Below are 25,960 nucleotides of genomic sequence, written 5' to 3' on the forward strand. Positions count from 1 at the left end.
TGTCTCTTCACTCCTCCTGAGCTTTTAATGAGCCCCTTTAATTGAACCGTTTGCTTGATAAGACCTTTTATTAAATCGAATGCCAGCTCTTAAGATGATAATTTGGCATTAGGAAGCGGAGTGCACCCCTCGCTGGGGGCTTCACAGCTCCTCACGGACAGAGCAGATGTCGGGAATTTACGCCAATGAAGAATTACCCTGATTTACGTTGTTTGGAGTGTTTGACAAGTTATGATTTCCATCTGTGAATGGATTCGTTATAGCACGAATGTATTAAAAAAAAATTAAATGAAATTTAAAAATCATTAAAATATCTTGTGGAAACAGCCCTCGCTTTGCACAGATAGATGGCACAGCTGTTATATTTAAAAAAAAGTGATGTTCAGTCATTTAAAAACCAAATTATTCAAATCCACAAAGTGAATCAAAAATCAAACCCAGTTTCATCTAAGACTCAATTACTCTTCAGCCCTGGGGAGTTCGGTAGGAGTGACAGCCAGAGTGCAGGCAGAGGCCGTCCTCACTGCGGGGATGGAAACAAGCTTGCTGAGGCCTGGCAGTTTGTCCCAGTGCAGTTTTTAACTGTCTTTACCTGCTCTTGACGTTCAGTGTTGTCAGAGAAGAGTCTTCCCAGTGCGTCGCTTGTGCCGAATCCTTTCACTTGAGATGAAGGTGTGCGGGACTGTGGCGGGCTGCAGGGGAGCGCACTGCGCAGGCAATCCCAGCACCTCCAGCTTTAATGCATGGCGTGTAAGCATTACAGCACACATTACTCACACGGCCACCTTGTGTTTCTGCTGACCACGCTGCTGAATCACAGCCAGGTCTGGTACTAATTGTTTCCACGATTATATTCAAACACGCACGTCTCCAAGTTTAGTTTAGGAAGATCATGCACGGAGCCCCAGTGGCCTTCAGACCGGCTCTAGGGCTTTCTCAGCTCGCTGCACAGGGGTCACCCAAGCCAAGACGCTCGTGTCCGTCTCTGCTGCTGTCTGGCCGGCGCTGCTTTACACCGAGGAGGGGAGGCTGTTGATTTCGTCAGGGCCTGTAAACCGTGTGCGCGATTCATGCAAACTTAAACCCCGACGAGTCAAACCAGAGCAGGTAGTCGGCTGAGCGGCAGCCTAAACAAGATAGGTCTCAGGGAGTGGGATTGCTGGGTGCTTCACAGTGGACTGATGTCACGGATTGATGTGCTGAGGAAGCCGAGACTGACACGTTATCCGTTTCAGTGCCATATTTAAAAGATGTTTGTCAACAGCCACAGCTGCCAGCTGACCCAGCAGTCACACTCATGATTGTGACAAAAGGGTGAGGAACCGTCTCGCAGGGCTGGTCCGGGCCACTCTCCCTTCATCTGGAGAAAGATAAATTAATCCCAGTAAAACCAGCCAAACTCTTTAACGTACATCAGAAAACACGGAGCTGTGTCTGGGTGCCGAGTCGCAGCTGGGGGGCCAAAGGACCGCAGGCACAGCAGGCAGACTTGGCAGTGTCGTCTGCTAGAGGTGGGCCTGACGGGTTCCCCCTGCTACACAACTGCGGGGTGGGTGCCGTGCCATGCCCATTCTCATATTGCACAAGCGTACGGGGGGGGTGTCTGTATCGCACTTCTGAGTGCGTTTGAAAAGCCTTGCTGGACGTGGCGGTGTGCGGCGGCGCATGAAAACCGCGGCTGCTGAAATGGCCGAGCTGCATTGCTGGCGACGACAAGAGGATCTTGCATTTGAGAGTTTAAGACTAAATACAAGGACGGGTTGGGGCTGTTGTTGTTCTTGCAGCTGCTGCTGTTTTTTTTTTTAGGACTTTAACAACGTGACTGGCTAAATTATAGATGTTTAGGCAGACACTGAGGATATGCCGGTGGTTCAGTCTAGCTTTCACAGATTGCCACCCCTCCCTGTGTGGAGAGTCTCCTGTCTCCGTTTGCATCCCGGGGGCTTTTGTGTGTCTGTTGATCTCGGGGAGGTCATCGAGTTTGACGAGGTCAGCGAACCGTCGTGATTTTGAAAACTGAACCGAGTCCCTGTATAATCTTCTCCGCTCCAGGGTGAGAAGTGTTAGGTGTGGTGTTGCCACGCATAAAGCCAAGCAGTATTAACCCCTGCCTGCCCAGAGCTTCCCCGGGTGAATGGGTACAGCGCTGGGCATCTGAGTGTTTGTGTGGTCTCGTGTATTGAGTTTCTGACGCCCGCTTCCTTGTCAATGTCTCTGTGTTCCGAAGCTGAGGCAGCCATTAGAGCTCACAGATCCGTCTCTCCGTTTAAATAATGTATATCTCCGCCATCGCCCTTCGGCTGGGTAGTGGGGCGGCGAGGAGGGAGGTCTGCACGGGAAGTGACAGCAAATGCAAAGTCTGCCAACGGACAGAGGAGGAGGAGGGAGCGATGGATGCATGGTATGAGGGAGAGGATAGAGAGACCGATGTAGGGAGGGAGGGTGGTGCTGTTTATAATCTGGAGGAAGATGAGCGGCCCTCATCTCATACAGATCTCCAGATCAGGCGAATAATGTAAGTCTGCCTGTCACTCGAGGGGTGTGGACAGCCTGACAGAAGAGTTGTAATGCTCTCCTCCAAGCCTAATGATTTTGTTTTATTATTGATGGTTTGTTTGTTTTTGTTGATTTCGTTTGTTAATATTCAGTCTGTAAAGAGCTCTGTGGCTGCCCTGCAAAGGTGCTGTACTAAATACAAATGGATTGATTGATTTTAGTTTTTAGGCAGGATGTATATTGTGCTTAATTGTTACTGTAAGATGACCTGTTTTGGGGAGAGGGTTTCTTTAGTGACTAGTGGGTATGGATGTCTACTAAGAAACAGGGATTTTGCTAATGACGATGATAGTAACTGGCTACCAGAGCACCGTGGCACAGAGTGGTGGGTGTGTGGAGCAGCTGTGGTCAGTAATGCAAGGGTGAGAGCCTGGGCTCGGTTAGTTGCTTAACAAAGCCGTCGGGTGTGATGAGCAGCATGGACCCCCGCCCACTGTCACCCCTGTGCTCTTGCGTACATCTCTCAGATCACCTGTTACCTGTCATTGGGTTCATAGTCCCCTGCTGGGAGAAAGACAGGGAGGAAGGGGAGATTGGGAAGGGGAAGCTCACACTTCTGATTCCAACGCCACGGTCAGCTGTCCGCCCCCAGCTGCTCCCGGGAATGGCGGCCCTGTCTTACTGCCCCAGAAATCCTCTATAAAATGAAGCTCTGGGCCTTTTTCACAGTTCCCTCATTAGGAGTCAATCGCACTTAAGAGTTTGAATTATTTATAGGGAAATAACTCACCCAGGGGACGGTGTCAGAATCAAGCTCCTGAAACTCAGTTTTTCACACTAGAAATAATACGCCTCCTGTCTCGTATGCGGTCGCAAGATGCATATTATTTGTGTTTGTTGTGTTTGTGTGGCGGTGTTGCTCATATCCTGTTCCCGGTGGAGGCCGAGTTCCATTGCCAGGCCGCTCTTTTGGTTCCCGCATGGTGATTTTACCAGACTGGCACAGCTCTGACCGGGGGAGCGGCTCGGACGTCCCTCAGACAGATGCACTATTAGACCCCCCCACCCCGGGGCTGTCACTTCCTGCAGCAGACCTGCCTCCGACGCCAGCCTCCTCTCTCAGGTTACGTAATTCCCAAGGGCACACTGACAAGAACATAAAAGCTCCGGTACTCAGATGAGTGCGCTCACCGGAGCCGGGGCGGCGTTGCGTAACCGCGGGATGAGTCTCTCCAGGCGTGAACGGGATTATAGAACAGAGAGGTGCGGCGGTTTTTCACATTCATGAAAAAAAATAAACAACAATACCCACACACACACACTCTGTTCAATTAACTCTGCAGCCGCGGCTCCCCTCCATTTTTATCTTTATTTTAATTGATTCTGTCTTTAAATCCTGCACTTGTCATCCCATACTGTAGCTGCTGCTGCGCCACTGGGACTGTTTGTGCTGGTTTGATTGTTGCACGTGCTGTAATGTGTGTCAAGTATATTTTGCGTGACAACTGTAAGTCACCTTGGCTGAGGGCATCTGCTAATGAAGGGATGGACGGGTGACTGGGGCACTGAGTCTGTCCTCCCAGTGTTGCCGTCTGCTCTGTGTTGGGGGGGTAGAGGGCTGCGTGTTGTAGCTCTGGATTACATAACATTACTCGCTGACAAAGACCGAGATGACATCAGCTCTCTGGGCTCGGCCCTGGCAGAGCGTCTTGCAGTATTTAGGGGGATATGTGTATAAGCACATCTACTGACAACTGCCTTATCTTATTATAATATAATGAGAGCTTAGAGCGATTGTCCCTCAGATCATGTGTGCTCTGGAGTGGCCATGGGGACTGTGCTCTGGTGTCACAGTGGGGCGGGGACTGTGCTCTGGTGTGGCCGTTGGGTCGGGGGACTGATGTCTCTGTTTCTTGTCATCCAATCAGATAACTTCTGTGACGCCCTGAAGAAGCTGAAGCTGACCGCTGCGGACAGTGGGGGGGACAGCTTGGAGGGCTGCCTGGACTGCCTGCTCAAAGCCTTGGCTCACAACAGTAAGTCCTGCTCAGGGGCTTTTAAGAGTCTCTCCGCCCTTTTGATTTGAGATGTTCAGCACTTCTGATCACGGCTCTTCCATCGACCGTCCGTGCCTGGACTCACCTGTGGCTTCATGAGGTTTATCCATTAGATTGTGATCTTACAAATGTAGGCGAAGTCTCCTCGAATGACAGTCTGTCCACGGCGCTCACTTTGGGAAATGGCTCTGAGCCTGATACTGTTTCCCACAAACCTCCACCCCGCTGCATGGGAACCATTTCTACCCACGTCCTCTCTGCTTCTTAGCTCCCAGTCCGCGGTTTAATATCCTCCCACCACAGCAGGCGGACGCTGATGTGATTACACCTCCGGGACCCTCCCGACTTCAGCTGTAATTGCCTGAGCAGGAATCGCTGAGGACAGGGCTCCGGGCTCCGCAGGGCCACAGCCAAAAAAGGGCTTGTGTTCACAGAGCAGCTGCAGGAAAAAAGAAACTCGGGAAGCTTCGGAGTGCAGCCGCCTTCCCCTCGACTGCTAGGGTACTGTTTCAGTTTCCAGAGTGTTAAGGTACTGCGAGTTATGTGTTGCAGGGTGTTGAGGTCCTTAGAGAGCGCTGTGTCCAGCCCTGTCCTCTCAGGGAGCGGCGGGCAGACCCCCGGTCCTGCTGGGCCCAGTGATGACAAAGCAAGGCTTTGGGGCAGCTAGCTGGAGTGCAGGAGAGGACATGGCATTTATTTCTCAATCAGTCTGTTAATGCATTAATCTGCTGACATCATCAATCAGTGACATTGAATACGATGCGGGTTTCCCCAGAATACTCGTCAACGAGACTCTCGCCGGGTTGTTTTGATCGACAAACATGAAACGCGCTTTCAAGATGCCGTCCTCTCGGGAGCAGCTTCAACTGCTGCTCGGCAGAGAGCTACAATCAATGGGTCGACTCAAATAACAGAGAGGGAAGTAAATAAATGCAGACAGTCTCGCCGCCTGAGTCGTCCATCTTCATGCGGCAGGTGGGCAAGTATTTGGAGGGGAGAGAGAGGAGAGGGACGGGACGATGGAAGGGACAGCGCAGTAAAGCCACAGCGCCGACAGGTGCACTCAGATCTGCAACCCGAAACCTTCAACAACTCCACAATGAATAAATAGATCTCGCACAACTGCCATAATAAACCCCACAACACCTCATCCCAAAGAAACCCTACAAAAACAACATGAGACATGGTCCCAGTGCACAATTCATACCCATTCAAAACTGGCATTGAAATACCAATAAAGCTCCCAACAGTAAAGCACACGACGCTTGTGTTCCCAGTAAAGACTCGAGTGGGTTGGATGTCCTGTAATTTAGTGTTTCAACACAACACGAGCACCACACACTGCAGTGCCTCCACACGAGCGCACAGCGATGTCAGCAGACTCGCGGGGGCCTCCTCTGCAGGGGACGGGCAGAGATGAACGCAGACCCTGCAGGACGAGCACGGCTCAGACTGGCACACACGATATCCCCGCTGTGGGCAGGGCGCGTCAGAGCACAATTGCAGTCGAGGGCCCTTTCCAAAAAACTAAAAACAAACGCCGTTTAATCCATTTACACACACACTCCCCCCACCCCGTCTCCAGTCAGTAATGAAAATGGCCAGGAACTATTAGCTCAAAACAAACATGGCCATTTATGCTGCTGGTGACAGTTATGTAGAAATGAGATTCATTGCGTAAATACCGGCTGGTGTGGGGCGCTGCGTCGGGCCATAATTCACTCGGCCATTATTGTCATGTTGTTGGTTGGCTCTTTCTTGGCCTCGTGAGGAGGAGGAGGAGAACAGAGGCGTGGTGCGTTTGTGCAGCTCGGGTGGTTCGGGATCAGGGCCGGCTGGCTAAAAACCTTAAGCTTAAACGGAATCGGGGCTCAATATAGCTGCTTGTCCCCTCGCTGGTCTAGTGACATCAGTGTGTGAAGGGGCTGTGTGGCTCACCTTCAAATCAACACAAAACAAAATCGTACAAATAAAGAAATGCAAATGTGTCTTTATACTCCGTATTATGATATTATAATCAAAAGCACAGCTGCTTTCTGCATGTGGACGGCAGTGCCTTAACTTGTGTGGTAGAGATAGATCGGGAGGGGGAGGAAGAGAAAGGGACATACAGTGGGAGTAGAAGAGAGGAGGCAGAGTACGAGCTTGTCATGGCAGGAATAGCTGGGAGGCAGTGTGATAGTCCTGAAGAAATGGCCTGTGTCAGAGAGCATCAGGGGGAGCTCAGAAGGGGTGTGAGAGTGTGTGAGTGTGTGTGTATTATAAACCGCTCAGAAGGAGCAAAGTCACTGCTGCTGCTGCTGCTGTCTGTGTGTGGGGGCAGCATCTCTCAGTGCAGCTGTAAGTGCAGTGTGGACACAGCAGGGATCGAGGGTCCTTTCAAACAGTAATGCATCCCAATTGGGAACGGTCGGTTCCTCAGCCGTCGGTCTGTGATAGTGGACACGGTCAGAGGCCCAATCAAGTCGGACTATGAGAAATAACAAACTGATTGCAACGTCCACTTCCTAGTTCTGCAGGGACATGAGTGCTGAAGCAAACACGAGAGCCCGGTGCGACCGGTCCGCTTCGGTCCGCCTAGCCCCCCGCTGACTGCTGTCTCGTTGCTTGTGTTGCAGATGCAGAGGCCAGTGAAAAGATCCAGGAGAGCGGGATTCTGCAGCAGTTCCCAGGGCTGCTGTCCCTGCAGTCTTCCTGCACTCCCAAAGTAGCCAACATCATAGCTGAAGTAGCAAAAAATGGTGAGGTTTCCACGAGAGCTTTCTCTGCTGCAACGTCTTCAGTTTTGCTCCCACCACTTGTCAGTATATATTTTATTTATTCCATTTATTATTTTGCTTTGTGTTGTTGTGAATTAAGTTGGTGATCTAAAAGTTATTATTTTCTCATTGTTCTTTGCTGTGGGCCTGTTTTGTTGTTTAAGTTGTGTTGCATTTCATCCTGCATCCATCCTGTGTCTGTCCTGGTATCTCCCTGTCGTTTAATCTCTCTCCTCTCTGTCTGTCTCCATCGAGAAATTCCAGCCAGTTTCGACGGTGTGTCTCTCCTCAGCAGATGGTGCCGGGCTGTGAGACAGAAGGCGCCAATGCTGGAGGCGTGACGCCGGCATGCTTGTTTGCGTTTGGTCTTTTTGGAAGCCGGGCTCAATCTGTCAAAAGCGCGTTCCCGGTCTCCCGTCTCGTTCCTCGTTTATACCTATTTTTATATTTTGTGGAAGCGAGCGAGTGGCTGAATGACTGTAGGAAACAATTTCCCTTTGTGTCTGTTGATCTGGAATCTGGAGGTCCTCTGGGTGACGGTTCTCAATACCTGGATCAAGTCTTCCCGCAGTCTCCTCTGTTCCAGGCTGAAGAGATGCAGTAGCTTCACTCTCTGAACACGACACTCCCCTCAGTCCTGGAGTCGGTCTGGTCCCTCTCGATGTGCCAAAACGCTCGATCGTGACCGCTGTCCCAGGAGACCCAGCTGTGTTCGGAGACACCTTTGTGGAACCGTAGTCGTGAACGGGGCAACGCAGTGGACGCTCAGTGTGGGAATGGTTCTCTGTTGTACGGTCACTAATAGTATCATAAGCCAAACACCTTACGCCTCACGCTGGCCTGGGGGAGGAGGTATAATTACATCTCTGCCAGTTCCTTCTTCTAGTTAATGGCCCCGGTCTATCGAATTGGCTTCACAGCTGCAGAGTCCTGAGCGCAGCGTTGTAAATTCTGGGAGGAGAGGAGGCCTGCACCAAACTTGACCTGAACAGGAAGTTGCTCTGAATCGACCCCACGTGCTGAGAGTACGATGCTGATGATGCTTTTGTTCTCGATGCAGAAACTGAACGGTTCATTGAACTGATTTTCTTCCCTTTTTGTGATCCAGTGCAGGGATGAGAAACGCTCGTGTTCATCAGACGCTGACAGATATAAACAACGCTGAGGTATTGGACAGAGCCCTCGCGGCAGGCTTTTCGGCAGAAGCCGCTCTCACTGGAGCAGAGGAGGTCTTGAGGCAGAAGACGAGCGCCATAAATCCTGCTCTTAAAGTCGGTTTGAAAAGCTTGCAGTTTTTACAGCAGCAGGCAGGGGGAATTGATTTACACTTGATGTTTCACGTTGACAGCGCAAGCTCAAATGAATTGGGGTTGCCTAATGATCTGCAAAATCCTTTATTGATTGCGTTATTTCCGTGCAAAGGCACCAGGAAGAAGTCTGTTGGGGGTGAAAGAAAGTAATTAACAAGGCAGCAGGTGAGTGTTTTTAATGCAGCTGGCGTTAAGAGCCTCGCTCCAGCCTCGGACATTATCATTCATGCGATGCCACGTCGCTCAATAGCTGCTTAATCGGAGTCCCCTTAATGTAAAGACCCAACGGTTTCTTTGTTGATTTAAAAATGATGCCACTGGACGGTGCCTCACTTTGAGTTCGATACTGCCGGGGAGAACGGACACAAACTCCATGCAGTTGTGGAAGATAAATGGACCGATCGGTGTGCTTTTGTGGATCAGGCATTTCATAACCTTCATTGTTTCTCTTCACAGATTTGTTCCACACTCAGATACAACTGCTTTTAAAAAAAAAAGTGACACACTAGAAACAAGTAACCAAAACAAATCCTACTCGTGGTGACTTTGATGTTCTTCATGCGCTTAATTCCCCAGCATTGGGTCTCTCTCTCGCTCTCTCTCTCCCTTTCCCACGTTATGGATTAGCATTTTACCAATCAGCTAAAAATAAATGGGTTTTGAATTGAATGTCATAAGTGGGGGGGGTGTGTGAGGAGAACCCAATCGCTCGCTCTGAAACGACAGAACTTGTTCAGCTGCAAATGTAGGGTTCATATCTTCCCCTAGCATTGAAGAAAACTCTTTTTTTAATATATTGTTCAATCTTAATTGGGAGTAGTAAAGGAATTCATGCCCTGAGAATGGAGCTGCCCTGTCTCAATACGACACTAGTCCAGTCCATCGCTGACGGAGGGGGTTACGTGTTGAGTGGGCGGCTGTCTCCTGGTAGCGCTGGGCGGCGTGGCAGCCGAGGGTACGGGCGTGGGCCCGCGGGGTGGAGAGTGGGTGTCCGTGGTTGGCGCCCCCTGGTGACCCCTGTGTGCGTTCTTCCCTTGCAGAGTTGATGCGGAGCTCCTGTGTGGAGGCCGGCCTGGTCGCCCCGCTGGTGCAGCTGCTCAACTGCAAAGACCAGGAGGTGCTGCTTCAGACGGGACGGGCCTTGGGCAACATCTGCTATGACAGCCGTAAGTGACACTTCCACGCACACGGGCAGGCAGAGAGAGAGCGACGGGCGGACAGACAGACAGACAGACAGACGCAGCACATACAGGACTGCTCAGCAGAGCCAGAACACATCTATCCCCGAGCCGCTTCAATCCGACAGCCTGCCTGCTGTCTGCCTGTCTCCCCCCCCACGGCTTCCTGCTGCGAATGAACGCATGTCAGAGGAGCCAGTTGTAACGCATGGTGTTAGAAATGTTTTCTCTCTCTCTTTTTCTTTGTCTTTTTTGTGATAGAGCTTTAATGAGTCCAAATTAAAAGAAAAGTAACTTCTGAGCAAGTCTGTTGGGAATTGCTCCAAGCGTTGGCAGCACGGGGGGGTTACATTGTCTAGACAACTCCCCTGTAACACCTGTCTCGAGGAGTTAAAAATAAACAACTTCTGAAAGGAAAATGCTGGACTAGTTTTGATCTTCTTTAGACCGTATCCCCTCTGTTCTTGGGCGGACCGGAGATCTCGGATGCTTTGGTTCGTATGTCTGTGCAGTCAGAGGCCACCGTATGTTCCCTCCTCTGTGAAGTCTGCTAAATCAGGAGGTCAATATCAGTTACATCAAATTTAACCCAAAAGTATAACAAGAAAGCAACCTCGATATTCCTGTATGTAGCAAATGCATGGGCAAGATCGTTTGACCTCTGTGAAGACCGGCTCAATAACGGGCAGGATGTTGGATGCAAAACTGTTGATGGGCGAATCAGATTCATATTTTTTATTTTTTTATTTTTACATAGGCTAATAGTTTTTGTTCTTAAATAAGGCTGTAACTGTTCCTGAAATAAACAGTCGAGGCTGCCAATGAAATGTCCCCAATCGACAACTAATTGGAAGCTGGTAATTGCTTGAAGGAGATGTAAACACTGCCAGGCCCAAAGGCAATGGCAATCCAGGAGTCCTGAAGCACACAGATGGGTCCAGAGCAGATATTTGTTTTGTTTTGTTTAGTGGGCGTGGTGCTGGAGTGACCAGTGAGTCCTTTTGTGCATGTTCATCACCGTGACGTATTTGTCAGCTTTGTCAGGAACACAAAGTGATGTCGCCATGTGGCCGGTGGCAGGGCCGTGCTGTCCGGAGGAGTTCTGATCGCCCTCGATGCTGGTGTGTAAAGGGAGCAGAGCCGTCATTAACGTGACTGTGCAGCTGCTGGTGCCTTCGATACCCCTGTGAGTTTCTCTCAAGATGTCGGCCCCCTGCACTTGTTCTGCACATGTTGGCTGAGCGCTGCACTGAGCACAGCCTGCTGCAGGGGCTTCATCTTGAAGGAGGTGTGAGAGAGAGACTTGAGAGAGGGGAGCAAGGGCTGTGGACAGTGTGGCTTCAGGAGCTCAGGGCACGCAGGCTTGTCAGCAGAGAGAGGGCAGACGATTTTTGCTGTGGTTGTGAGCTGATTTTGAGCTCCAGGCTGCTGTGATTGGGGGCCGATCGTGGCTGTGGTTGCGAGCCGATTTTGTTTCTGTGATTTTGTGCTGGTTGTTGCTGTGGTTGTGAGCTCCAGGCTGCTGTGATTGTGAGCTGATGGCTGCACTAAAGAAACCCATCACAGTCCTGTCCAGAGAGACAATCCACTCCCTATCGGTGTGAGTGTGAGTGGCAGCTGCTGGCTGGAGTGCAAGTGACAGACTGGGCCTCTGTGTTGGAGGGGCAGCTGTGTGCAGACCGGGGGGGCTCTTGTCAGCATCTACTGTAGAAAAGAAACTGCATATCGGACACACTGATGAGAAGGGCCGGCGGGGGGGTTGGCGTCCCCACCTGCCCCGGGTGTGAACAGGTGCCGCTAATGGCAATAATATTCCGGGTTCTGGAACGTGGAATGTTCGTGCACCGACATTCCTGCCAGATCGTGCACAGACGCCACAGGGAGCAGGCTGCATCTGGCCTAGGATTATATAAACCAATACTCCAGAATAAAACGACTGCTTGTTTCTTTCTACATTGTAAACCGAAAGACCAGGACAGACGGGACTCTGTGACTCGCGGGGCTGGTGTGCGTCTGCAGCCCGGCACACAGCCCCCGGTCCCCCAGACACCCTTAGACTGGGGCTGATCCGGGGGCTGTGCATGCCGCTTTAGGAGAATGAATCATCGTGCACAGCCATGCGTTCAGCTGGGCCATCTGGGGACGCGTCTCTTTGCCTCTTGTTCCTGGAAACGAGCTGAAGAAATCACTCAGTGTAAACAAACAAGGCCCGCTTCCAGCACAGGCATGCAGCCGTGTCCTCCACATGCCCTGGACAGTGATGACGGGACAGGCGTGTTGTCGGGCCCTGACCGACTTGGCACTGCCTCCTGCTCAGTACAGGACCGAGAGTATAGCGCCCAGTTTCTCTGTGCGTCTGAGAGTCAGTGCAGTATAGCACCCGGTCTCTCTCTATCTAAACATTTCCACTGGGAGCTAGTTGACCTTTACCAGTTAGTGAATATATTTGACTTTACTGGAGAATTAATGCAGTCAGGTTCACCCCACTAGGTGTCTGGGATACTTACTTCTTACTTCTACTTAAACTTCATCAGGACGTCATGTTGATTGTTCCCGTTAAGATTACCGCGCCTTATAGTGAGTTATGGCACTGACAAACTGTAAACTGGGAGCAGAGTCAGTAGGACAGAGTGCGTCTGGCCTGGATAGCTGCGCTGCTCGCTGTGACTCACGGTGTTGACACTCGCAAAGGTCAGTTTCCCCCCAGAAGCGCTGGTCATGAGAGAGACAGAGGCACAGTAACATGGGGCCAAATATACACAAGGGATCGCCATTATCTTTTTATTTGTGTATTATTCTTCTTATTATTATTGTTATTATGATTATGATTGTAGAACCTCAGTTATTATGCAGCTCGGCAGCTTCACTGTTTCCTGATCAAGTGAACGAATGAGTTCTCAATGGAGAAAAATACATTTTTTTTAATATTTAAAAAATAACTACTAAACATGTATTATTATTATTATTATTATTATTATTATTATTATTATTATTATTATTATTATATGTATTTAGTCCTCTGAAGAAGATCTATTCATTGTTTCGAGCTTTGTCGAGATCTCTCTCGAGTCATCAGACGGATGACGTGGCCCTGCAGAGCCCTGCTGCGGAGAGGGCCACACCTCACTGTGGCCGCCTGAAGTCACAGTGCTCAGGATCGGACAGGAAAGTGCTGGACAAATACTACTGCAAAGATTTTCACTCTTCCTTCCTCTCTCTCTCTGTGTCTGTCTCACACTCTACACTTTTCAGTTGACCGTTCCTAATTGAGAGAGAGTATAGTAAGTAATGACTAATTTCAAATGAACGAAGTCACTGGACTGCAGAGCTTCGCCGGGGGGACGACCCCGCACACACGCAGTGAGAGGAGCAGGACATTCATGACAACGATGAGAGAAACCCCTAACAAGAGTCCTCTTTGAGGAAATGCACTGACCTTGAGGCACTCAGTGCTGTCAACAACACCGTGTTAGTAATTAGCTCAATGAGGTTATAATTGAGGTTCTACTTCATAATCCTGTGATTGTGTTATGATTATTGTTATTTTTCGTTGTTATTAATATTTTGTTCTTGTTGTTTTTATGATTAACCTTTTTGTTTGTTTTCTCTTCCTGTTCTCTGACTGTTTGCAGGCGTGTCCCCTTCCCCCGTTACGTGTAACTCTTTGTTTTCCAGATGAGGGCAGGAGAGCAGTGCACGCGGCCCAGGGGGCTCAGATAGTAGCTGACCTCATTAGGTCACAGTCCCAAAACACAGACCCCGCCAATCAGAAGCTCTTGACTGTCTTTTGTGGCATGCTGATGAACTATAGCAATGATGATGGTAATAAACCCACACAGGGAACGTCCATGCATTCAATACCTCCCGAAATCAGCCCCCACACAGGCGGGCGTCAGCCTGTGGGGGGCGGCTGCTGTTTTGTGGCTCCTGGGGTAGTTGTCAACACAGTGTGCCGGGGTTAAAGGTCACTACAGTGCCGTTCAGTTGGCATTGCAAACCTGACCCCCTCACCCCGCCTGAGACCCACCCCGAACCGCCAGCCCGTACATGAACTCTACCCACTTAAATTTGAACCTCAACAAAGTATTGATTGCTGTGAGTCCGATGATACCACGATGATGGTGGTGATTATAATTATTATTAATGAATTACAATACAACAGTGTAACCAGCCACATAGTGTATCCTGTGTTTGACAACCACCCCATGAGATTTTCCTTCTAAGTATAATTATTAATACTGTCATAATTTGCAAATTAGGAAGTGCTGTCCAGAGTTCCTGTCTGTGCTGCTGCAGACCCCCCACCCCAGACCCCCACTGTCGAACTCCTGCCTCCGGGCGGCCGGCAGTTACATTCACTACCTGCATTGGTGTGAATGCAAAGTCTGTCTGAAGGGGGTAACGTTAGAGGCTGTGAAACTGAGGGGGGGGTGCTCGGGCCATTGGCAGAGCTCTGGGCAATGGCCTCCCAATGACATCATGGTCTCCTAATGACGTCATGGCCTTCTAATGACATCACGGCTTGCTGCTGCACAGGCAAGAGGGCCAGCTGGACAAAGGCATTTTTTTCTTTCTGGAAAGCAAAGCCAAAACAGAAAGCAAAAAAATAAAACTTCAGAGAAATGAGGAAACTGAAACTGGCTCCCTGCGAGTGCTGACATGGGTAGATTTAGAGTGATGTAATGTGATGAGGGGGGCGGGGGCGGGGGGAGAAGGAGAATAATAATAATAAATAAACGCTGTAGGAGAATTTGGCAGCCTTTGGAGACGAGCGCAGCTGCCGTGTGGCTTAGATGCCCCTCTCTCTCTGATATGAAGACAGGCGTGTGTGGCTCGAGCCGGCGCTCGAAATGAGTGGAATTGCAGGAGCTCCTGGGTGACTCGACCAGTGGATGCATCTCTCTCGCTCTCTCTCTCGCTCTCTCTCTCGCTCTCTCTCTCGCTCTCTTGCTGCCTGAAGTCTGCAGAGACGTGCAGTAACGGGCTGTCCGCTTGGTCAGGCAGGAGGTGCTTATTAACATCATTAACGTGGCCTGGTCTCAGTATCTGAGGGAATGGGCACTGATTTAGTCCAGAGGGATAAGAGTCTGTTTCTCCCTCCACGGCAGCTGTAGTAATTGTATTAATCGCAGATTAGTATTCTCTCAAAGCTACTACACAGTTACTCTTCCCTGTAAAAGTAAGTGGATCAGAAGAGCAGGACAGCCTGTGTATGTTTCCTAATATACTAATACTAATGCACTGTGGGATGAAAGTGGTGACTCTTCAGCTTCTTGCATTGTTAATTGGGTTACAGCTAACTGGTAGCATTACTTTAGTCATGTGGAGGTGCATGATGGGTAAATCAGTCAGACAGAGTAATGGGCTATGGTTTGCTCTTCCTCTGGCTCCTTGAAGTGTCTCCTCTCCCAAGGGCTGTTATTAATATCCCTTCTCATCCAAATATCATGTTCAGCCAATCCAATTTAATCGTAATCTAGCATGTTATTTCATGGTGAGATCCCCTGCTTCAGATTTACCCCTGTGTCTGCTACTCTACCTCTGGATTGTGAGGGTAGTGTCAGAGACTCCCTCGTCAGCGCACAACAGCGAACAAAGCGACAGCAGATTGAGGCCCTGCGGAGGAACAGAAACGGCTCCTTTAGATACGGACGGGAGCAGATTCTAGTCCCCGGGGCATCTGGATTTGATGTTTGGCTTTTGGCATGCCCAGCTCGGCGCATCACAGAGTGACCGCGCTGTCTGGCCAGGCGAGAGAGTCCATGGGTGGACTCTGAATCCTGATCAGACAGTCCTGTGATCTGTGGACGGGAGCGTGTGCAGGAGACTACGTGGGACTGCATGAGAGAGCGCCGACGTAGAAACACGAGCGCCTTCCAATCATACTGAAATCCTTTGTCTCCTGTGGAAGATTTTAGCTGTTCAGAAATGCCAGGGCTGCTGTGATGATCTTAAAATAGTGTCCCGTTCCCTTCTGGTGGCTCAGCCTCTGTGGGAAGCAGACAGTCCCACATTGTCAGAGATGTTGCCATATATCATAGACTTCCTTACCTTAAGATACCTGTAATGAACTCGGTACATCCCATGACTCCACACACAGGAAGCATGACTGGAGCAGAGATGCATGCTGGGTACCCTGTGCAGTTGTGTCCAGCAGCAAAGCGTCTCCCCGTTCTCTCGCGCCTCTCTTCACATGACTGGCGCTGCCTCTGCACGGCCCAGTCTGTGGAGAGTAATCAAATAAGTGAAAATCAATATAAATTAAAAAGCTGTAGGACATCAGAGCTCGTATTGTGTTTCACATAAACATAGGCGAACCCGAAGAGAGGGATGGGATCGGGATTGTGTGTAGACCCCCGTCCACACAGATTTAGCGTGTGCATGCAGTTTTCCTCTTCGACTGCTCTGTCCATCGCAGGAGACGGCCTGCATCCCCCGTCTCCCCCCGGCCTCCTCCTGTCTGCTCTGTTGCGTCTCTGTGGGGAGAGTGCTGCTAACATCGTTTTATCCCCCTCTTGCTCGCTCTTCCTTCTTTTTCAATGGTCTGCTCGCTGTCCCTGCATTTGAACATAGTACTGGGGAGGTTCTGTTGGCCCTTTTTAACTCTAGGGTGGAGGCGGGCCTGGGTCTGAGTGCTCTGACATGATGATGATTATTTGTGATGTGAAATGTGATGTCATGTGATAGAAGCACATGATTGCAGTGCCTCCCTCTGTCTTTCAGTAGTCCTGTGAAAGACCGTTTCTGTGCAATAGATTGCGTTTGTGGGTCTCCCAGGCTGGGCCGCAGCCTGTCTGGATATCAACAGACATGTTTAAATCTATATATGAGGGTTATAAACACAGCCTACATCACTGTCCACCACTGATCTCTGACTCTGAATGCCTCCACCCTGTTTCCTCCACTGCCTTGCCTCGGGAGCTAAAGTCTAAATTGGAGGCTGTTTCAGGGTTCGTTTGAGGTTTTATTACATCACTAGATAAATCAGTATTTATTTATTAATAACATCTCGAGGCAGCTCGTTTGTCATTTTAATTACAATTCTCATCGGCTTGCGCAGCACACCTTCATAACATAACAAAATAACAAATGCTTTCTCACTAAAGCCCCTGCTGTCCTCGGCACCCCTGCCCAGATCTGTGCCAGTGGGTCCTGGGGGGCGGCTCTCTGCTCAGGGCTGGCGTGGAGCCCCCTGGGGGGGGCAGTGACACAACAGGGTGGCTGGTTTAGCGGGCTCTGTCTTGTTTGATAGGGTGGGGCCCTTGTGTGTGTACAGACACAGTCGTATGTGCCGTGTTTATCTGTTAATCAACCAATCTATCCTCTTAACTGATGCGGCACCTTTAACAAAATGATTGCCTCAAATCAAAGTGTACGTGGTGTATGAATCAGGCTGCTGTACACAATGGGTAAACCTGTAAGAGTAGTGCTGTGCAGGTCGTTTAGTTACATTGATATGCTTTTACTCAACTGGACTTATTGCGATCACGAGGCGGCCCCAGAGAGAGAACGCATTCCAGTTGGCTGAATTTAAATTAAAACTGTGTGTGCGCATGAACTGACTCTAGCATAATCTAACGAACAATTAAGCTACATGCGTCACAGAATAACTTGGTTTCACATCCAGGGTACGTTCAGACACGCACAGTGTCACACAGATGGGCTGCAGCGATTGTGTAGGGCAGTTCCTGGCGTTTGGCCGAGAGACGCGGGTTTCTTTGCCTCCCTGGTGCCTCTGCCGTGTCTGTTGTGCTCAGGCCTGCTAGTGTGCCTGATCTCTGCACTGCTGTACCTGCGTAGATCTTCTGAGATGTACGAGACGGTAACATGCCTATGCACCCCCACCAGCCCTGCACAGGACACAGAGAGCGGTCTGTTGTCGTTTGTGCTCAGTGTGTCCTCCTCTTGTTCCAGATACTTTACAAGCACAATTGATTAACATGGGCGTCATCCCCACCCTGGTGAAGCTGCTGGGCGTCCACTCGCAGAATGCCGCGCTCACGGAGATGTGTCTGATCGCCTTCGGGAACCTGGCCGAGCTCGGTGAGTGGCCCTGTGCCGCCTGACACGCACGCACGCACGCACATTCATCTCCCCCACCCATCTTTACGCTGTGTTGTCTGTGCAGAGTCCAGCAAAGAGCAGTTCGCCTCCACGAGCATTGCGGAGGAGCTGGTCAAGCTGTTCAAGAAGCAGGCAGAGCACGAGAAGAAGGAGATGATCTTCGAAGTCTTGGCGCCTTTAGCAGAGAACGGTGAGCGACAGTGCGCCCCCCTGGCTTCTGCCTTCTTCTCTTTCCGCTCTTTTTTTTCTCAATAAGGCTTCAAAAGTCATTTTGTTAAAAAAATGGGTAAAAATACTGGGATACTTTCAGATATCATAAACACCATTTCTGAGTACAATGACAATATCAGACGATATGTCAACACTTTGTCCCAGGTCGACTCCAGGCCCAGTTCTGTAGCAGATTATCAGGAGGTGTACATTTATCTATCTATCTATCTATCTATCGATTGGACTGCTGTTCTGGTCTCTGTCCCCCCCGGCTGCTGGGACGGCGCTGTGGGCTGGTGCGCTTGACAAGGTGGAGGTCATCTCAACAGCTGTGTTTTCGGTCAGATGCGTGGTGTTGTGAGCTTTGAGCTGCAGATCGCAATGGGACCTGTGTGTCCTCGGTTTACAGTCCACAGCAGCGCGTCTCTCCCACCAGACGCGCTGTCCTTGCATTGTTGACAGCTCGGTCTGAACAGCGTCTCCAAGCATCCCCCGGTCAGAGCCTATTCATCTCAAACAGCTGGAGATCGCAAGTTAAATATTTTAATTCATATAAAGCTCTAGAATTCTCTGATGTTCTGTGAGCGAAACTATTTAAAAACTGATCATTAAGCACTTGATTGGATCCATTAAGGTTTCGATGAGGCCACTGAGAGTTCGGTTGGGGCGAGGGACCAGGCCTGAGAGCCACAGGTCTACAGCGCGGGCAAAAGGCAGATTCCTGCCCTAGACCCTGGTGCTCTTCTGACTGCTAACCTCGCACGGATGATTAGTCGGATCATTTCTCCCCCTCTGTGCTGTGCGGAGGTCCTCTATTGCCCCAGCCGCTGGACAGTTTAACACGGACACCTCAGACCAGATGCGTTTTCCTCTGTAAAGCCACCGCAGCATCGCAGCAGACCTCAGGTAAACGCGGCCAGGCGATGCCAGGAGTCGGTTATCAGTTTCTGTGCCGCTCAGTTGCACCAGAGCTGTTCCAGTTTCACAGCGCGAGGCGAGTCTGCTGGTCTGTGCGGCGCCGCCTCCTCTCTGCTCTCTCCTCCCCGTGGGAGACGCAGGACCGAGAGGCATTAAAACAAAGACCCTCCCTGCACAGTCAGCTCAGACATGCAATGTGCTGCCCGAGCTGCACACAGGAGGGAGGGAGGGAGTAGCCTCTAATGACCCTGCCGTGGAAGATGGAAGAGTGAATCTCTGCTGATGTGACCAGCGCTGGAGATCAGATCAGAAAAGCAGTTGTTTTATATTCGTATTAGAGTGCCGGCGGCCTGTTGTCGGGGAGAGTCTGACCAGGAGTGTGCGAGAGGGAAACGCGCACACACACACAGGGAGGGAGGGGAAGAAATGAGACGAGAAAAACGAGCTGAAAGGAAGCAGAACTCTTTTGGAGAGACCATTAATGCCAAACAGATGGTTTTCGCAGGAATGAGATGAGATGATAGTCTGTCTTGTTGTTTTTTTGTCATGTTTGGATCTCAGTAAAGCCTCACAAAGAGCCTCACACAGTCGGTGCATCACGGCGCTAATTACCAGCTCTGCCGGAGTGGCTGCAATAGCCTATTAAAGTGTCTTTCCTGTAAAGGACGAATCAACGGGTCCTGGATGGAGAAGGTCCACAGTGCCCTGGTTAGCGACTGCTGGTGCCTCTATTACTCCGGTCACCTCTTTGTGGGGTTTCTCTTCCAGCGCCCCCATCTCTGATTGTGTACGTCAGTGCGTCTGCAAAAACACACGCGGGAGGTGTGTCATTGTGTCGCGGTGGTGTGCACTGTTAATGTGTAGTCCCGCTCATGAGGGCGCACAGCTGGGCAGGCAGGAGGTCAGGCGGCTGTGAGCGGCAGGGTGCTGTTTGTTTAAATGTGGGGGGTGATGTCTGTCTAATATCGCCCCCCCGTGGCCTGATTAACATCTCTCTGCCGACCAAGCTGCCATGGAAGCATCTGCACTGAATGTGCCGTGTCTCCAGCATGAGAGAGAGACGGAGAGAGAAACATACCTCTCCGCTTCTGAAAGCGAAGTATTTCCTTAGTGGGCGTGACAGACACTTACTGCCACGTCTGGCAGCAGATAGTTAACCGGACAGAAAACCGTCCGGACGCGTCTGCCAGTGGAAACGGGGCAAAAGAGACACGGACAGGCAGAGAGACCGGGAGACAGACGGACAAAAATGCAGAGAGACAGAAAGACGGGCTGGCGGACCGCAGGCTCACAGGCTCTCTAACTCCAACTCTCCACACCTGGAAATAAAGCCTCTCTGATCATCACGGCCCGGACCTCTGAGCTCCTGTGATCACGAGCTTTGAAAACCTGGCCGTGAGACTCTTCTGACGAGAGACATGAAGTGTTTTGTATTTTACTGTAATTGTTTATTTATTCATTTAGTACAGTCTGCAAACTTTCCCTTTTTGTATGTAAATGAGACTTCCTTTAATCTTAGGTTAGAGAGACAGATTGTATTCTCCTGCAGCGTTGTGTGTAAGTCGGTTCAGTGTCGTTCTCTGATGAGACGCACATTCATCGGTTCTGAGCCGAGTGAAAACGCCGGCTTGTTCTCCTTCCCGTCCTCGTGTGACTGCCTGTGACAGGGAGAAACAATGGGGAGAGAGAGGGAGAGAGAGGGAGATGATTGTTATTATTCTGGTCACAGGCGGTCCGCTCCTACACGAGTCTCCAAGACAACGTCCTACTTTAGCTACAACTTGGAGATCAGCGGCCGCCTCACGTGGACTGCAGCGCCATTGTTCCTTGAGTGCAGCCGCTGCCTCTGCACAGTGCAAAACAGTGGTGTGTGAGAAGGAGGGCATGTGCGTGCGTGCTTTATTTTTTTAATTTAAATTCGCCTTGTGTTTGAATGTGAATGTGAGTCGACTCTCAGCCATTGGAGACAAAAAGGCGCGGCTCCGGCCGGCAGGATCATTCGCCCGCGTTCCTTCCCCGGTTCCCTCACCTTTTATTTGTTGTCCCCAATCAAATGCCAAACATTTTTTAAATTAAAATCCAGATTTTCGCTTGATGGCATAACTGACGGCTGAGTCTCTCCCCCAAATCAACCACGTTGGACTCCACCGCGGGGATCCTGCCGCAGCGATCGGATCAGAGCGGTCCCGAGCCGCGGAGCAGCGTTCAGTGTGGAGGGGTGGGCAGCGCTGGCACTGCCGGGGGCCAAGTGGCCTTTGGGCCGGGCCGAGTCGAACGCTCTCCTCAGTGTGTTCCTCAGCAAATGCCGCTCTGATTTATGAGCATGTCTGTTCTCCGGGCTTTTAGTTCTGTTCGGTCTGTCTGTTTAGTTTGTGGTGGTGGTGTTGATTGGCTCTCCCTGTGGACCCAGAGCTTCACAATGAAGGAACGGGGGCTCTGAGCAGACGGCCGAGTCCCGCGGGAGCAGAGCAGCGTGCTGTCTTCTGTCGTTCTGCATCTTCTCTTTCTCTCTCTCCCATCCTCCCTCTGTACTGGGCCGTTGACAGGTCTGTACCTCTTTCCTCTGTGTGTCCCCTGACAGCCCTGTCTCTGTCTCCTCAGATGTGATAAAGCTGCAGCTGGTGGAGGCAGGGCTGGTTGAGTGTCTGCTGGACATCGTTGGGCAGACGGTGGACGGGGAGCGTGAGGAGGAAGTGGCAGAGCTGAAGACGGCGTCTGACCTCATGGTCCTGCTGCTCTTAGGGGGTGAGAGGTTTTCTGTTTTTTGCCAGGAAATCTTCACTAATTTTCTGAGCAGGTAGACAGTGCTGTGCTTTGAAGCTTAATTGACTGAAGAATTCAAACGACATCAAGAGGAGGAGGGTGGGGACTGAAGAACCCGTGGCTGCCCGAGAGGCGCTCTGGGGCAGTTGTTTGGGACGGGGGGCAGCTGCCTGACGCTGCCTGCTGTCTTGCAGACGAGTCGATGCAGAAGCTGTTCGAGGAGGGCAAGGGCAGCGTGTTCCAGAGGGTGCTGTCCTGGGTGCCGTCGCACAACCACCAGCTGCAGCTGGCCGGAGCGCTGGCCATCGCCAACTTCGCACGCAACGGTAACCCCTCCTCCTCCTCCTCCTCCTCCTCCTCTCCCATCCTCTTGTGTGTGTGTGTCTGTGTGTAGATGGGAACTGTGTCCACAGGGTGTTGTCTGGGTGTAGATTATGAAAGTCCCACTCGTGGTCGTGTTGTGCGCCAGGGTGGACAGATCCCCACACCGAAAAGAACAGAAGGTTTTAGTGATTATACTGACCGCAAAAGAAAGGAGGAAGAGTCACAGCACAAGCGCTGAGAAGAGGCTCGGTGATCTGAGCCCAGGCAGAGAGGAGAACTATAATAGCGAGAGCTGTGCAGAACAAAACCATGTGACCGTATTTAAAACAGAAGTACATTTATCTGGAGCTTTTTCCCCAGTTCTGCCCCCTTGTGCTTCTTTTGTGCAATAAAACAACTCCAGTCCAAAGGAGAGTCCCAACAAAACAAACGCACACAAAGCACAACACGATCCCGAACGCTTTCAGCAGTTCAACAACTTGTTTATACACACAAATAAAAAACAAAGCAGAGGGAAGACATGAGAAAAACCAGCACGTTGTGCGTCGTTACTAAACTCAGAGATAATTATTAACAAAGCAATCAGTATATTCAACAGCAGGGAAAACAGGATCTGTTCTCCACCATGAAAAGCATTAGAATTATTGGTGTGTGTCTGTGTGTGTGTCTGTGTGTGTCTGTGTGTGTGTGGGATCTGTCTACTTCAAATTAACTAAAATACCGGTATTGCTACACTGTGTGTAGATGGGAACTGTATCCACATGGTGGACACCGGCATCGTACAGAAACTGCTGGACCTGTTGGAGCGACACGTGGAGGACGGCAACGTCACGGTGCAACATGCCGCCCTGAGCGCCCTGCGCAACCTGGCCATCCCCGGTGAGAGAGACGCACACACTGACGCACTCTCACACCACACACTCACATTAACACAGGCACTGATCTAAACACACACACTGCGCTGGATTTGTTAAAACTGCTCGGCGGTGTTATAATGTGTAGTTGTGTTGGTCCGCAGTGGGCCTGACTCCGCACTGACTCTGCTGCAGTGCAGTGCATGCTGGGTAATGGACCCCGGCTCTGTCACAGTCACAGCCCGTCTGTGGAGTGTGTGGACACAGCGCTGCCCTGCCTGACCCGCTCTATGGTGCCGCTCGCTCTCTCCTCAGTGGTGAACAAGGCTAAGATGCTGTCGGCCGGCGTGGCGGACGTGGTGCTGAAGTTCCTGAAGTCCGAGATGCCACCGGTGCAGTTCAAGCTGCTGGGGACCCTGAGGATGCTCATCGACACGCAGGGTACGTGTGGCCCTCGAGCCCCTACACACCCGGACATGGGGGTCCGAATGCACCTGGGGGTCCAAATGCCCCTCACACAGCAACACCCAGACACTGGGGTCCGAATGCCTTTACCGTGCTGTGGAGTACGGTGCTCACAGCACGTCAGTTACACTGCAGACGCTGACTGAAGGCGGTGTGGAGCGTCCGCCCCTCTCTGTGACTCTGTCTCTCTCCCCAGTGGAAGCCGCAGAGCAGCTGGGGACCAACGTGCGGCTGGTGCAGCGGCTGGTGGAGTGGTGTGAGGCCAAGGACCACGCCGGGGTGATGGGCGAGTCCAACCGGCTGCTGTCCGCCCTCATCCGGCACAGCAAATCCAAGGTCCGTGTCTGGCGTTCGGTGTGAGAAGATCGTGCTGTCTGAGTCTGTTTGTGATGTAACTGTCCCTGATGTCAGCGTGATGTCATTCCAGGAGGTGGTGCGGACGGCGATCCAGTGCACCGGAGTGAAGCACCTGGTCAGCATGGCCACGAGCGAGCACATGATCATGCAGAACGAGGCTCTGGTCGCCCTGGGGCTCATTGCCGCACTGGACCTGGGTAACAACACACCGCACACGCCGTACCGCACGCACTGCACACAGCGCACTGCACACACACTGTGCCACACACACACACCATACCACACCCACCGTACCACACACTGTGCCACACACACCGCACTGCACACACACTGTGCTACATACACCTTACCGCGCACACCGTACCACACCGTACCACACCGTACCGCACACCGCACCACACACACCTTACTGCACACACCGTATACTGTGCCACACACACACACACACACCGTACCGCAAAATGTACCGCACACAGCACCCCATACCGAACGCTGCAAAATGACCATTGTGTGTAAATACTGATAAAATGATGCACACAGGGCGCTACTGCCCTCTGGTGGCGTGGCAGACCGTTCACTGCGCTACAGCTTGCTGAGAGTGCGTTGCTCAGCGTTCTGCAGTGCAGGTGACTCACAGGGGTGCGCCGTGTCGCCGTGCAGGGTCTGCGGAGAAGGACTTCGAGAGCGCCGGCCTGGTGCAGGTCCTGCACAAGCTGCTGTCGGACGAGAAGAGCGCCCCGGAGATCAAGTACAACTCCATGATCCTCATCTGCGCCGTCATGGGCTCCGGTGAGTCTTGGAGCCAGAGAGCGGAGCGCGGGGGTCCGAGCGCCGTCCTGTGTTAACTCCAGCTGGAGCTCTCTCTCTCTTTCCCTTCTTCCATCACCCTTTCTCTACTCTCTCCCTCCCCTCATCTCTCACACTCTCTCTCTCAATTACCTAATTGATGTGGTAATTATCAGGCAGCACATAATGAACCTATGGCCTGAGGCCGTCAGTAGGGAAGACTGAGTTCAATCCAGTTAATCGGAGCAGTTCAGTCAGAGGGGATTGAGCTGAAACGGCCCTGCAGCCCCTGGGGAACTGGGGGGGACAGGGGTCCGTGATCTCCATGCGGAAGGGGCCCCCAGCTGCTCACCCGTCAGCCCTCTCTCTCTCTCCCTGCAGAGCCGCTCCACAAGGAGGTGCTGGGCCTGGCGTTCCTGGACGTCGTGTCGAAGCTGCGGTCGCATGAGAACAAGACGGTGGCGCACCAGGCCTCCCTGACAGAGCAGAGGTTAATAGTGCAGAGCTAAAGGACTGCCCCCCCCATCCCCGCCCCCTCGTCACTCCCGTCTGTCCCGCGTCACATGACGGTGTCCGCCCCCCCCCCCGTCTCCCATTAGCTGCTCCTGCCAGCACCCCCCCCCACACATTTTATACTCTTTGTGCATGCATCGACGGCCCTGCGCAGCCCGTCCGGGGAAACCGGCCGTCCGCCAGAGAGGACTGCTGTAGGTAGCCTTCGTCAATATTACACAATAAAACTCGTAATAACTGATAGTAATACTTTTTAAGACCATAGCTGTGATATGAATCTGCCAAAAAACTAAAAACTACAAAAAAAAATAGATATAAACTCAAGTCACGTCCATGCCGTGTGCGTCGCGTGTTCCTCTGTCCTCGAGCCCATAGTGAGACGTGCATGTTCTGGTTCTGGTCCAGTCAATCGGTGGTGACTGTGTTCCGCCATCCCTGCTCACCCCCCCCCACACCCAAATAGAGATGTAGCGCTTGTAAGTGTGAGGCCGGGCCGGGGGTCTCTCTCTCTCCCTCTCCTTCCCTCCATCCACGCCCCCCCACGCCCGGCCGCAGCGATGTCACCGCCCCCCGCTCCTCCTCTTCCTCGCTGGTCTTGCTCATTTTTGAAATGTCATGAAACAAAACAGGAAAACAAACGACAAAAAAACATGGGTCCTAAGATGTACAATAAAGACTGAAGTTGGTCCGATCAGACCTGGCTGTGTGTGTCGTGTGGTGTTATTTTGTGTGTCTGTGAATGTAGGGGTGTGTCACTGTCACGTGTGTGACTGTGTCTCTGACCGTAGGGATTGTGTGCGTCTGTAACTGTCACGTGTGTGTGTATAGATCTGTCACTGTGACAGTCTGTGTGTGCGCATCTCCTACACAAAGACCGATCCCCTCGTGCTGCAGAGGCCGGTCTCG

General features: G+C 51.4%; 1 protein-coding gene across 3 annotated transcripts in view; it reads left to right on the plus strand.

Moving 5' to 3' along the window:
* The window catches only part of rap1gds1 (RAP1, GTP-GDP dissociation stimulator 1), a 28,864-nt gene extending 3,114 nt beyond the window's left edge, over positions 1-25,750 (plus strand). The window contains exons 2-15 of one of the 3 annotated variants that reach the window (XM_066720812.1): positions 4,425-4,532; positions 7,172-7,294; positions 9,663-9,788; positions 13,476-13,622; positions 17,715-17,843; positions 17,929-18,054; positions 21,594-21,737; positions 21,950-22,081; positions 22,824-22,958; positions 23,249-23,374; positions 23,595-23,734; positions 23,826-23,952; positions 24,416-24,544; positions 24,923-25,750. In XM_066720812.1, the coding sequence (XP_066576909.1) occupies positions 4,425-4,532; positions 7,172-7,294; positions 9,663-9,788; positions 13,476-13,622; positions 17,715-17,843; positions 17,929-18,054; positions 21,594-21,737; positions 21,950-22,081; positions 22,824-22,958; positions 23,249-23,374; positions 23,595-23,734; positions 23,826-23,952; positions 24,416-24,544; positions 24,923-25,050 (1,820 nt within the window). In that variant the 3' untranslated portion in view covers positions 25,051-25,750. Of the gene's footprint in view, positions 1-4,424; positions 4,533-7,171; positions 7,295-7,334; positions 7,354-9,662; positions 9,789-13,475; positions 13,623-17,714; positions 17,844-17,928; positions 18,055-21,593; positions 21,738-21,949; positions 22,082-22,823; positions 22,959-23,248; positions 23,375-23,594; positions 23,735-23,825; positions 23,953-24,415; positions 24,545-24,922 lie in introns of those variants that run through there. The other 2 variants (XM_066720813.1, XM_066720814.1) reach the window with 2 other exon arrangements.
* The last annotated feature ends 210 nt before the right edge of the window (positions 25,751-25,960 follow it).

This window comes from Amia ocellicauda, chromosome 13 (genome assembly GCF_036373705.1).
Source record: "Amia ocellicauda isolate fAmiCal2 chromosome 13, fAmiCal2.hap1, whole genome shotgun sequence".
Taxonomy (NCBI): domain Eukaryota; kingdom Metazoa; phylum Chordata; class Actinopteri; order Amiiformes; family Amiidae; genus Amia; species Amia ocellicauda.